This window comes from Strongylocentrotus purpuratus, unplaced genomic scaffold (genome assembly GCF_000002235.5).
Source record: "Strongylocentrotus purpuratus isolate Spur 01 unplaced genomic scaffold, Spur_5.0 spur5_scaffold_3, whole genome shotgun sequence".
NCBI classification, from domain to species: domain Eukaryota; kingdom Metazoa; phylum Echinodermata; class Echinoidea; order Camarodonta; family Strongylocentrotidae; genus Strongylocentrotus; species Strongylocentrotus purpuratus.
The window spans coordinates 14883687-14896659 of NW_022145609.1; the positions used below are offsets into that span (position 1 = coordinate 14883687).

The 12973-nt window shown below is 34.6% G+C and overlaps 1 protein-coding gene across 1 annotated transcript in view; it reads right to left on the reverse strand.

The window, feature by feature from the left end:
* The window catches only part of LOC585698 (receptor-type tyrosine-protein phosphatase S), a 95918-nt gene that overhangs the window by 55528 nt on the left and 27417 nt on the right, over positions 1-12973 (reverse strand). Inside the window, exons 7-11 of the mRNA XM_030996596.1 lie at positions 10628-10693; positions 5285-5380; positions 4255-4350; positions 3515-3634; positions 3071-3211 (exon numbers count right to left, since the gene is read on the reverse strand). Coding sequence (XP_030852456.1) covers positions 3071-3211; positions 3515-3634; positions 4255-4350; positions 5285-5380; positions 10628-10693 — 519 coding nt within the window. The remainder of the gene's footprint in view (positions 1-3070; positions 3212-3514; positions 3635-4254; positions 4351-5284; positions 5381-10627; positions 10694-12973) is intronic.

Sequence of the window (12973 nt, forward strand, 5' to 3'; positions counted from 1 at the left end):
CTTATTCTTTGGGTTCAGGTTTCCTTTAAATGCCCAACGTTTTCCATTACCTGTGAGCTTTGTATTTTTTAGAGTCCAATTTGTTTACTCTTTACAAGTTGGGCCTAGCTCCTTCTAACGTCTAACCCGTAGATTGGGATTCTCGCATATTTTTCCATTTTCCAGATGTGACTATATAAATCATTGTGCTAAATGTTTCTACTAAATATATGGTGGAATCAAAAAGAATATAAAATCAAAATAGTGTGCAAATCTACTCAACATTAGCATTTATTTGACCACATATTGGGGGCTCCGGAAGATATCAACTGACCAATGAAGTAGGCATTTAAATCCGTATCTTCAAGGAGTTATCATGCCATGTCTGCATGTGCTTGTGGGACTAAGGAGGGGCTATCTTACACAGCATATCAAGCAAAGGTGACTGTAGACGACAATTGCTTGACACCAATGAGTCGCTTTGTGTGTAGGAGTACCAGTACACAAACTTATTTATCAGAAAACACCTGCTAAAAGACAAAGCAGGCACCATTCCAGAAAATGTATGATCAATACAAGTTAAATACCTGTTTAATGCTACTCAAATCACTACATTTTATTGGCTGTGAGCAATTTTGTTATATAATGTTGTTATGTGACACTTTTCATTCATAAAATGTTTTATGACATAATATATCTATAATTTCAAGTTGATGAATGAGTAAACTAGATCAATGTCTCCCATTATGAAATATATATACATTTGTATTCTGAAAAAATAAGCACAATCAATACCAGTTTCACAGTTCATTCCTGAATATCCAAGGACACAAGTGCACATGTAAGCATTAACCATGTTCATACAAGTCCCTTCATTTAGACACGGTTTAGAATCACATTCATTGATATCTGAAAAACAAATAAAACCAACAATGCTATACAAACATGAAATATGTTTGAATCATTGAACAAAATATGTGTCATAGAAGTTGGAATCTCCTATTAAATTTACTGTACATACATGTACACAATTTTCTCTTTGCAAGATGGATAGTTTTAGTTTTATAATTCAATTCTATGTCAGCAGAATATTTTACTTGTTAGCGTTACAGTATAATACAGTTTACATCTACTCAGAACTTCATTGGTTAATGTTAAGAGTCATAGCTTTATCTATCAAGATAAGATCATATTGTCACAGTCAATTCATGAAAAGAGGTATGAACACAATGTTCAAACTTTATGGGCAACAGTGTACCATATCTTTCATCTTAATCATGATTTTAGAATAATTATTTGGGGTGGAATCGGTACAAACCATCTGAGCAGGTTTCCCCTGTCCATCCAGGTATGCAGACACATGTGAAAGTAGCATCACCAGAATTCATTAATTGGTTTGTGCAGCTCGCACCATTGTCACATAGGTCTGGGTCACATGCATTAATGTCTTCAGGGAAAAGTAACAATATCACAGCCACAAAAGAAAATACAACAAAAATTAATCAAAATCATGAAAAATAAAATTAACCATTAACCATGTTCATACAAGCCCCTTCATTAAGACATGGTTCAGGATCACATTCATTGATATCTGAAAAAAAAACAACAACAACAATGCTATACAGATATATGAAATATGTTTGAATCATTCAACAAAATATGTGTCGTAGAAGGTGGGATCTGTTATAAAATTTACTGTACATACATGTACATATCTCTATACAAGATAGATAGTTTTAGTGTAAAAATAATTTTATGTCAGCTGAACATCTTTTCTTGATTAGCAGAACTTTTGTTTTATAGGCATGTTACAGATATAAAGCGGTAGCTCTTATAAAGCTTCCACAGGTAGCTTATTGGATGGATGAGCTTTAATTGTACTCAAACCGAACACAAATGAGATTTAACTCAATTTCATTTAAATATGAAAAATAGTAAAAGTAAAATAAAAGAAACTCATAAGAAAAGCCCATGAAAATATTCAGTGATCAAATATTGTGAGCTTTGAAATAGAAAGTTAGGTGTAAATGTTCACGCAATAGAATATTAGAGATTCCAGTTAAGTCGTAACATTCATTTTCTTTTGTTTACAACCACAGTAACAATTTAAATATTGCTTATCCAGACCACATGTACAATAAATATAAGACCATGCCGTAACGCCACCTTGTAGCCAAATAACGCATAGTAAATGAGCCCAGGTAAATTTACAATAAGTCTGCATTGAAGGAAGATGATTATTGGAGTCCAGAGGGATAGAGAGCGAGAGGGAGAAGGAGAGACAGGCATCTCATGATAAGAAAAGACGAACCAGCACACAGGACTGGGAGTAATCTGTGATTGAATAAAGAGGAAACTATACATGGATGTACACATAGGAGATCCTTAGATGGAACACAAATATATGTGCAACACCACCTAAATGTAGAAAAAAAAGACGTTCCAATTCATATAAAGTTGGTTAAAGACTGATTCATGGATAAGAGAAAAAGAAAATTGGTGAATGTGATTTACTCCAAAAGAAAGGACCTTGATCAGAGATCCCATCAAAATGGCAATGATTACTGTAACTGCTTAATATGTAAAAATGGACTCAAAAGTTAATAAGCAAGTGCTTGTTGACTTGGGTACAGAGAATTTGTGTGTAATCTCCATACATTACCATCAATAAAAAGAAAAAGTTAACATTTTATTACAAACAATAGATAAAAGCGACAACAGATACAATGGAAAAGAGTGTTATATCATGTTTTCATTACACATCATGCTAATAGGAACATTAAGAATGTGATGCCTCATTGTAAGCAAGGGCTGCCAATTGGTTAAGTTGCAATCACACAGATATTCCTCATCAGTACATCCATATCTCATGAGAGACCCCAGAGCCTCCAGTATTGTACTAAATAAAAATATATTAATAACAAGAACATGGTTTCTAATCATTTCGAAATTAATATCTACCCATAGGAGAAACCAAAATTATTAATCACACAGATGGGAACATTATTAAGAGTTGTCTTCTTCATGTAATTTTTCTTTCAAATCTCTTTTCATAATAGGAGGCGACAATGAAAAAGTTTGAAGCATATACCTGTTTCACAATCTATTCCTGTGTATCCTGCTACACAGCTGCATGAGTAACCGATATCACTGGTATCTGTAGTTTCTGAACCCATACTTTCTGTACATGTTCCTCCATTCATGCAGGGAGTAAGAGTTATGCACTCATTTTCTGTAAAAGATAGAAAAGAAAGTGTGCAATAGAAAATTTACTAAAATGAGAAACTGAATTAGTTAGCATAGCAGGTGTGACAATCTTTAAATATGGCATGTTATGACAAGAACCACAAGTTGGCATTAGCTTTATAGTCATAGAAAATAAGCATACTGCAACAATGCCCTGACACAGTTACAGGAAGCAGAGTACCTGGGCTCATCCATATTAATCGCACAGATTGGAACATCACTTAGTGTTTGTTTTTTATACCTCTCTTTCTTAAAAAGAGGTGACAATGACAAAGTCTGAAGCATATACCTTCTTCACAAGTTGGTCCTGTGTATTGTTCTGTACAGTTGCATGAGTAACCGGGGTCTCCATCTAAATCAGCACATGTTCCTCCATTCTTGCAGGGAGTAAGAGTTGTGCACTCATTTACTGTAAAGGATAGAAAAAAAAGTGTGAAAAAGAAAATTTACACAATGAAAAAACTGAATGGCAGGTGTGACAATCTTTAAATATAATGTGTTATGACAAGAACCACAAGTTGGCATTTGCTTTGTAGTAAAAATGCTCTGTTCCAGGAGCACAGTGCCTGGCCTCATCCATTCATAGCGTGTACTCCTGAGGTTTGACAGCAACTGTTTATGAAGGTACGTAGATGCAAAGCAATAGGTACAAATCCTGCAAAAAAGGGGTAAAGGGCAGATTTATAATGCAGAACTGCATCATGAAATATTTTACCGTATATGATATCGTTTTATCTGCCACAAAGTTTTTGGTAGTGATGATTATTATCTTTGTTTAGCCATTATGTTTGGAAATTGTTTCTTTAATCATTTCCACATAATGTATGGATATACTGTATATTTTGGAATATGTTTTGAAAATAAAGAACCCTGTGAAAGGGGAAAAAATTATACAATATCTTTAACTTCTCTAAATTTATTTATTTATTTATTTATTTATTTATTTATTTATTTATTATTATTATTATCATTATTTTTTTTTTTTTTTGGGGGGGGGGGGGTTGATTTAATAATATGTATTTCATGTACCTATTTCACAAGTCACGCCAGAATATCCATCGAAACAAACACATCCCGAAGGTGTACAAATTCCTCCGTGTTCGCATGTATTTGTAGTACAAAAGTCTGCAAGAAAATGGAACAAAATAAGTTTTTAGACAAATCTTTTATACTTCTTTTGTGAATATTAATATGATATCAAATTCTAGATAGCATTGACATGGGCCATGACCAAAAGAGATAAAAAGAGAGGAGATGCCTTTGAAATGTGGGTGTATCAGCGAATACTGAGGGTCCTGTGAACAGACAGAAGAACAAACCGATGGGTACTGGACAAGCTGGATATAGAGATTTTGCTCACAAATAGTAGTGCAAGAAGGAAACTGCAGTTTTTTGGCCATGTAGTAAAGGAGAGATGGTCTTGGAAAGTCCCTTGTAACAGGAACAGTGGAAGCCAGGGTGAGAAGAGGCAGACCTGCTATTTCCTGGTTTCCACATATGGACAGGGGAAAAGCAGTCAGAGGCAACGAGAGCAACAGCAGACAGAAAAGGATGGTGTAAAGTTGTGATGGCCACAGCAGGGCAGCTAGCGCCACCTGACTGAAAAAGAATCATATATCTAAATGCTGCTACCAATATTTTAATATTGTAATGCATTTAACACCTTTTGTAATGAGCTCTTCGCATATGCAAATACAGATTTTAAATAATAGCTTACCGGTATTTACATACATGTATGGGGCAATTAATAATATGTACTTCATGTAGATGCCACTACACACTGCCTGCCATGCCCTTCATAAACAAAGGCCTGTATTCATGAAGGCCGCTAAATTTAGGCCAGGTTAAAACCTTGGTTATTTGTGTAGAGTTAGTCTACTAACTTATGGTGTGGCAATGTCATCCTCTTCATTCTGTACAAATCAACCTACTTATTTAACTACCGGGTATATAAAAATACAAAAAAAACTATCACTTAGAAAACAATGATATCTTTGACTTCTCTCAAAATATGATATGTTTTGGGGTGATTGATTAGTACCGTATGTATTTCACGTACCTATTTCACAAGTCGAGCCAGAATATCCATCAACACAAACACATGCCGAATTTGTACAAGTTCCTCCGTTCAGGCATGTATTTGTAGTACAAAAGTCTGCAAGAAAATGAGAGAATAGACAGGATTCATCACAAATCTATATAATCTGTTTTTAGACAAATCATGTATACTTCTTTTGTGAATTTAATTTAATATAATATCCAAATGCAGCTATCAATATTCCAACATTGTAATGCATTAAAAATCTTTAGTAATGAGCTCTTCATATGTAAATAATGATATAAATATAAAAGTGTATTTACATATGAAGCAATGAATACTATGTACCTTTATGTAGATGTCACCACACACTGCCTACTATGCCCTTTATAAACATACAGTGTAGGCCTGTATTCTTGATAGCCCCTAATAACTTTAGGCCTGGTTAAAACCTTGGCTATGTGCATAGAGTATTAAGTGCACTGATTTATGGTGTTGAAATGTCATCCTCTTCATTCTGTACAAATCACCCTTATTCTATAACTATATGAAAACACAAATACCTGTCACAAAGAAAATAATTTCTCTTTCTCTTTTTTCTTCATTTTATGCATTCATGACCAAATCGTTCTTGTTTTGTTACATTAGAACCTAGGGAATGACACTTGGCCTTCCAGAATAAGCGAAGACAGATTAAACTGAGGCTGCTTCCTAGATAACAAACCATGAAGTTTAAGGCACTTTCAGTTATGCTTAAGCCCAGAAGGCATTAAAGCTTATCTGCCGTAGTTAACAGGAGGGATTAGAGCGCCCTACAAGGTCACTGGACAGGTGGTTATCTCATCAACTCAGCTCTCAGTTAACATAAGAAAAAGAGGATCATGGGGGACCAATGGTCACCGATTAGGCATGGTTTGTTATATAAAGGGCACAAGTAGCTACAAGTAGTGTAGTGGGCCTTTAACTCACTGAGTTAAGGGTCAGAAGGCATTAACTCATTTAAGTGGGTTGATGCCCTTTTGGCTCTCATCTGTAAAACTTTTCATTTTTGCCTTTGTGCCAATTGTCCTTGGGGTCTCTCTCCCTTGAATGTAAGATGTATCAAAATTATCAGCTTGGCAAGGGGTATATGTAAACATTTAGACTACTCAGCCCTTAATACTAGCAAGAGCATTTTTTTGAGGAAGCAGTTGATATCATATTTGATATCATAACTATTTCAGATATGTATGCATTTAAAATCTCTCCTTTATCCTATATGCAAAAATGCAAACCAACAACAATAATACAATTTTTAAAAGCAAACACATGTACATGTACACAATGTTTTATTACAACTGTTTACAAGTATGTGAATATCAATAGATTAAATAATAGAATAGACCAATTCTTGCTATCGCCAATACCCTCATATGCCCCGATGATGACCTCTTAGATGTAATTTCAAACTACTTCTGATGCTAACATGCATCCGGTGTATACGGTGCATACATGTGGCGCACGTTCATATCACATATTATGCCTGTGCATTACACGTATCCGAAAGCTCTCGTTAGCTGCTAGTCCATGTTTGGTCAAGAAGAAATATTTAAATACAACTGCATGTCCATCATTTTGGAATTTTTCTTTGTCAAACTGCTGTGAACACAGTCACGATCGTGAAGTGATTTCATACTTGTCTTGCCTTCTAAGCAACTTTTCTATATCATGTGCTGTATAGGGTTTGTTTGGAATTTTACCCAAGTCACATCTTTCATCGAGGGATATCTCCAAAGGTTTTTGCTGTTCATTATCGTGCGACCAGCACACAGCAGGTTCACAGTACCGCACCAGATTCCAATTAACAATTTGGTTGTAAAGAAATAATTTAAGATAATGGAGTCAAAGACTAAGTGAAAGGTAGTATGTAGGCAGCTAGATAGCTCTGCAACTCCAGCTCCGGCTGAGACTGGATGGCGGGCACATCTACACAACTAGGTGAAATGACCGGAAACGACCAAGCTATCCCAGAGTTCATTTAAAATCGGGACATGAAATTTACATCTGGGCATTTTGGGGTATTGGCAATAGCCAGAATTGAAATGACTTTAAATATATGAGGCACAGACAGTATGGGACAGAAAATGTTAATGTTAAATAGCATGCGCATGTATGTATCATCATCATGTATCATCATCATCATAATGGATACAAGACCACAATGGTTAACAAACATTTTTGAGCTTGCTGGGAAGGGTGAAATCATGTTGGTGTTTATTAATTAGTAACATGTACAAGTAATGCCTAGGTCACATTTGCTCTACGGCTATGAAACCTGCGGCAGCCGCAGAGAATCTTCGGTGGCCTCAGGGTCACCCTAGGGCATATCCCTATCTTTACAGGCTGTACAGGTCGCCATGGGATTATAGCGCAGAGTTATAACTTTTTTAATTTCTAGGTTCGCTGTAGTAAGACAATTAGACACAGTAGCGCGGTTCCACAGCGACCATACATCGGGTGTACGGTAACCTTGCGTCTGCCTTGGTATTGATACAAAACCTACGGCCCCTCGCAGGGACGCCTTAAGTTGACTGTGCGTCACCCATTTCAAAGGCCGTACGACAGCCGCAGGTTTTCTGTCTCCACAAATTAAAAATATGCTGTGCGACTACCCTAACATATGTGACTGTAGTGCTACCATATGTGACTGTGAGAATGCTGAGGCGGCCCTATAATTGCTTTTGACTATAGATATTTTAGACCCCACGGCCGCGGCAGCAAATGTGACCTAGGCATAACAGTTGCCTACACGTATGCATAACATAAGACATGTGTACAAAGATGAGAAGGAAAAAAAAGATCTTAAAAAAAAGAAAAATAATATATGTTAGATGATGAATTGATAAGGTACTGATGAATGAGTATGAGTAGTGTGATATGTACCTTAAAAGACTTTGTATAAAAATAATAACAGTACAATGTCCTTATAATGCTACATGTACAAATATGTACTTACAACTTGTATGTGAGTCAACTTTATGGTCATGTACAGTACTGCATTTAGACAAATTTCATACTGTTGAGAATTCTCAATCAATAACGATGATGATGGCTTTTTTGTTTAGTGCCGGTGTCTGCCATTCGATGGGCGCTCTTAGCGCTTAATTGACTAATCCTCAATCTGTTTTATCCTCACAGTGGACAGTTTCGCCAGTTGTAAATAATGATGGTACTTGATACAGAAAATGAAGGCTATTAACATGTAGATTATCTTGTGTTTCACATGACTAGAAAGGTACATAAAGTAGTCCCCCAAATGGCGCATGATGTTTGGGTAGTGCTGAGACACATGTATGATCACCTACCAACTGTTGTGGGGGTCACATTCAAAGTTGCTAAACTGCTTGTGACCGGGGTGGTACTGTTAACAATTTCAGTCACAATCTCTGTCATGATTTCTGTAGAAGGGCCTGTCCTTTCTAAAGTGCTGTTAGTGTTGCCTGTAGTTAGATCTATGATTAGTAGCGTGCATTGAATGAGCAAGCAAGCTGAAAACAAAAAGCTAAAAGCAATCTTTCAAAAACACATGCAGCTTCAAATAATACTTTAAACTCTTTCTTGTACCCTACCATTAATAATTATAATTAAACCTATTGGAAATTGAAGGAAATTGGGTGTCATCAGTAGGTACGGAGAGCCCAATAGTTCACTGAATAAATGGTTTATTAATTGATTATACCCCTATAACTGATTATACCCCTATAACTGTTTATAATTATTATTTCTATACAAACAGGCATAAATGTGCATTTTGTTTCTTTTATGAGTGCAAAAATGTTATGAGGTGCAATTTTTTTATAAATCATTGAGTAGCAATAAACAGAATGTACATTTGCAACTTGAACAACAGTGTTCGCTAAGCCAGGACAACATATTTGTTAACAAAATGGAAAAAATCATTAAAAACAATTCTTTCTTGACAATTCTTAAAATATTTCAAAGATATTTAAAACTGGTATCTCTCGATTTACATGTCTTGACCCATTTAAAGCTTTAAAAAAAAATTCTACGTGAAACAGAAGCAGGTATTTTCAGCTTTAATTGATATCCAAGCTTCACAAAAAATTAACAGTTCAATTGTGGAAAGCTACAATGTAGGAGTGTCAAGTCTTTCCAGACATGAGCACTGTACAAGAATCCATTAATATTGTTTATATCATAAACACACACTCCCTATATCTATATTCATAAAATGGTATTTTTATACTGATTCTATTTTATTTTTCCTTGGGTTTCACAGGCTAATAATTATTGAAAGTTAAATAAAAAATGTTTTCATGAAATCCTTTAATAAACATTTGGAAAAAATACGATTTCAGAAAAGACGTTCTAATTTCTTACAATTATACATGTACCTCTATATTGTGCAACTTTTGTAAGTCTGTTTAATGGCCCAATGGAAAGGGTATGAAGAAAAAATAATAGGACTCAATTTTTTTTTTCAGCATAAGTATCAAACAGTCTCATTAACTCATATAAAGTTTCAATTTGACTTTGTTTTGTAAAATTTTCATGCAAAACTTGATGCTCAATAAGCCTACCGGTACATCAAGTTTACTTTGTTTTGTAAAGATTCCATGCAAAACTAGGTCCTCAATAGGCCTTTAAGTTAGCTTCAATGTTAATATTTTGTGAAGTTTCCATGCAAAATCAATATTATATATGTAGATACCTGTTGTTGTCGGGTCCACTGTATCTAAAAGTGGACACATAACAAGTGTACGAAAGAGCTCATTTAGATGTATATCACACTCATGAGCCAGTTTACATGGAAGCTGAAGATATGGGCTAGCTTTGAGATACTAGTTTTGAGGTGCCAGTTTAAGATTTTTTTTTTAACAATGGTGATAATGTAAGTATTCTACATAAACGTAAATAGGCCAATACAGGGAACATGGTTTATTTGAGGTCAAACCACTGGTTACAACACTGAATGAATTCATTGCAATCAATGAAACCACTTATAATGTAAAACACACTTTTTGATGTTTTCTTGAAGATCGTGACACACATAATGTCACAACCTTCTTAGGTTTGGCATGTGTTTTGTGTACAATGATGTTCTGGGAACTTTACATACCAGGCAGGCTTGGCCAGGCATATAAGTTACTTTATCTCTTATTTGTGAATTACTGCACTAAAGGAGAGAAGAAAAACTACAACAGCTTTTATAGTATAGGTAGTCATTGCCATTTATTATTTAAATTCAAAGAAATCTGAAGTACATTTTTTTGAGGGCGCGTCAAAACTGAACATGGTCTTTGATTAAACAGAGTTTTCATGCCAATAATATGTATCTGTATATTTAATGTAGAATGAACATACCTGGTGTTGATGGGTCAAGAGTAATTGTTTCTGCTGTTGTAACACTAGGAGCTGCTTGCACTACTACTAGATACATAGGAAAGTGAAGGGAAATGCAGATTTACCCCCATTTAAGTCTCGTTCAGATATGACGTGGAAAATCGCAGCGTTGTTTACAAAAAAAATATGCTGTATAAAGCCTTTCAGATTCAGTATCTTGCAATACAGAGCTCCGGGAATAAGCACAGAGCTCCGGTAATAAGCATAAAACCTTTGTTGCGCGAAGTTGCCATTCATATGCATGTTATAAAAAACGCCACTATTCACTGCATATCTGTACGAGCCTCTAATTTGCACAACTATACAGCAAAAGAAGCGTTAATATCTTGTAGCTATCACCATAGAGACATAGAAAAGAAATATACATAGGGTATATTGCATAAGAATGAGTAAATTGAACAGGTAAGCCTGCAGAATTATGTGGTAATCACACACCACCTGACTGAAAACCTGTAAATGCTAGTTTATTAAATTTGCACATAGGGATTAAGTTTTCTAATGAAAAAGAAGATTATACATGTATAGATAAATTTGACTATAGTTGCTCTTGATTTCAATAAGAATATTATCCCCAAGGAATAAAGTCTTGGAGTACTGAAAGTGGTAGTCAAGAAGACTATTTCCTGATAAAATTTATTCTAATTTCAAATTAATAATGCTACTTGTATAATACACGTGAATGTCAACTCAGTTTTACTAAAAGCTTTTGAAAATGATGCTACGAAAAAAAAAGAACATGTTGATTATTTCATGAAAACTACAGGCTTTTCTACATTTTGTGTCAAAATGAACATCTACATGAAATATTCTTCTATTTCTAAATAGATATTGAGGACCTTGAAGAGGCATCTGGAAGATGGAAAAACAGTCCTGAGCAAAAACTCAAGAGTGTTTCTTGAAAGAAAGGGATTATCTTGCACAAATTTCATATGGTTATCATAACTCGCAAGACTCAGTTTGATTCACATGTTCAGTTTCAAGCACGAATATACACAATGAAGGTAACCTCTAAAAAGCAATCGCACATAAGAAAATCATTATATTCTATTAGCTTGTTAGCAATATTGTACTAAAATATTGATATATCTATGAAATTTAGTTTGATAGATGGAAACAATTGTAAGCTCTTTTTGAAAAATTTGCGTTGCACTTACCTGGTGCAGTGGTTAGTGCCTCGGACGCTAATTTTTTAAAGAGATGAAAAGAGAAGAGAGAAAAAAAGAGAGAGAGAGAGAGAGAGAGAAGGGGGTACAGTTGAAAAAATGGGAAAGGTAAAAGAGCTTTTACATACATTTGTTTACAGTTGGTGCTATATTAGACAAGTTTTTTGTTTTAAAAGTCATTGGACAACACTCAGAAGTACTCTATTTTTTAATTAGTAAACCGACCTCAATCAAATTCTAATACAAATTTATATTATTATGCAGCAAAATGAGGACTTCAATTTAACCATATTTCACCCAGTTATGAAGCAGATTAGGCAAATATATTCATCAGCAGACCTTTATTCTTATGACAAGGGAATTGAAACTCTCAAGAATTTTACAATTTTTCTCAGATTTGTTCCCTTCTTAATATTCATGTCCTATTTCATAATTCCCTATAAACTCTCACATCAGCTCATAAATATGGACATACTCCTTTTATCAACTACCAGAATGAAGAAATTAATGTTTTTCATAATGATGAGTTTTTTACAACTAATGAATAGCTGTTTGGAAGAAGAACATTTTGTTTGATCCATTAGCACAGGAAGATATCTACAATTTTCTCATTCTTTATCAGATTTTCAAAAATTCCACTCATGCTACCTTGATTTAATTTAACTTGTTGCCAGGATGGACTTCCCTTTATAAAAGGTCAAATATTCCTAAAGTGCATTTCGTACATAAATCTAGGGCCCTGAAGAAGATTATACATGTATAGATAAATTTGACTATAGTTGCTCTTGATTTCAATAAGAATATTATCCCCAAGGAATAAAGTCTTGGAGTACTGAAAGTGGTAGTCAAGAAGACTATTTCCTGATAAAATCTATTCTAATTTCAAATTAATAATGCTACTTGTATAATACACGTGAATGTCAACTCAGTTTTACTAAAAGCTTTTGAAAATGATGCTACGAAAAAAAAAGAACATGTTGATTATTTCATGAAAACTACAGGCTTTTCTACATTTTGTGTCAAAATGAACATCTACATGAAATATTCCTCTATTTCTAAATAGATATTGAGGACCTTGAAGAGGCATCTGGAAGATGGAAAAACAGTCCTGAGCAAAAACTCAAGAGTGTTTCTCGAAAGAAAG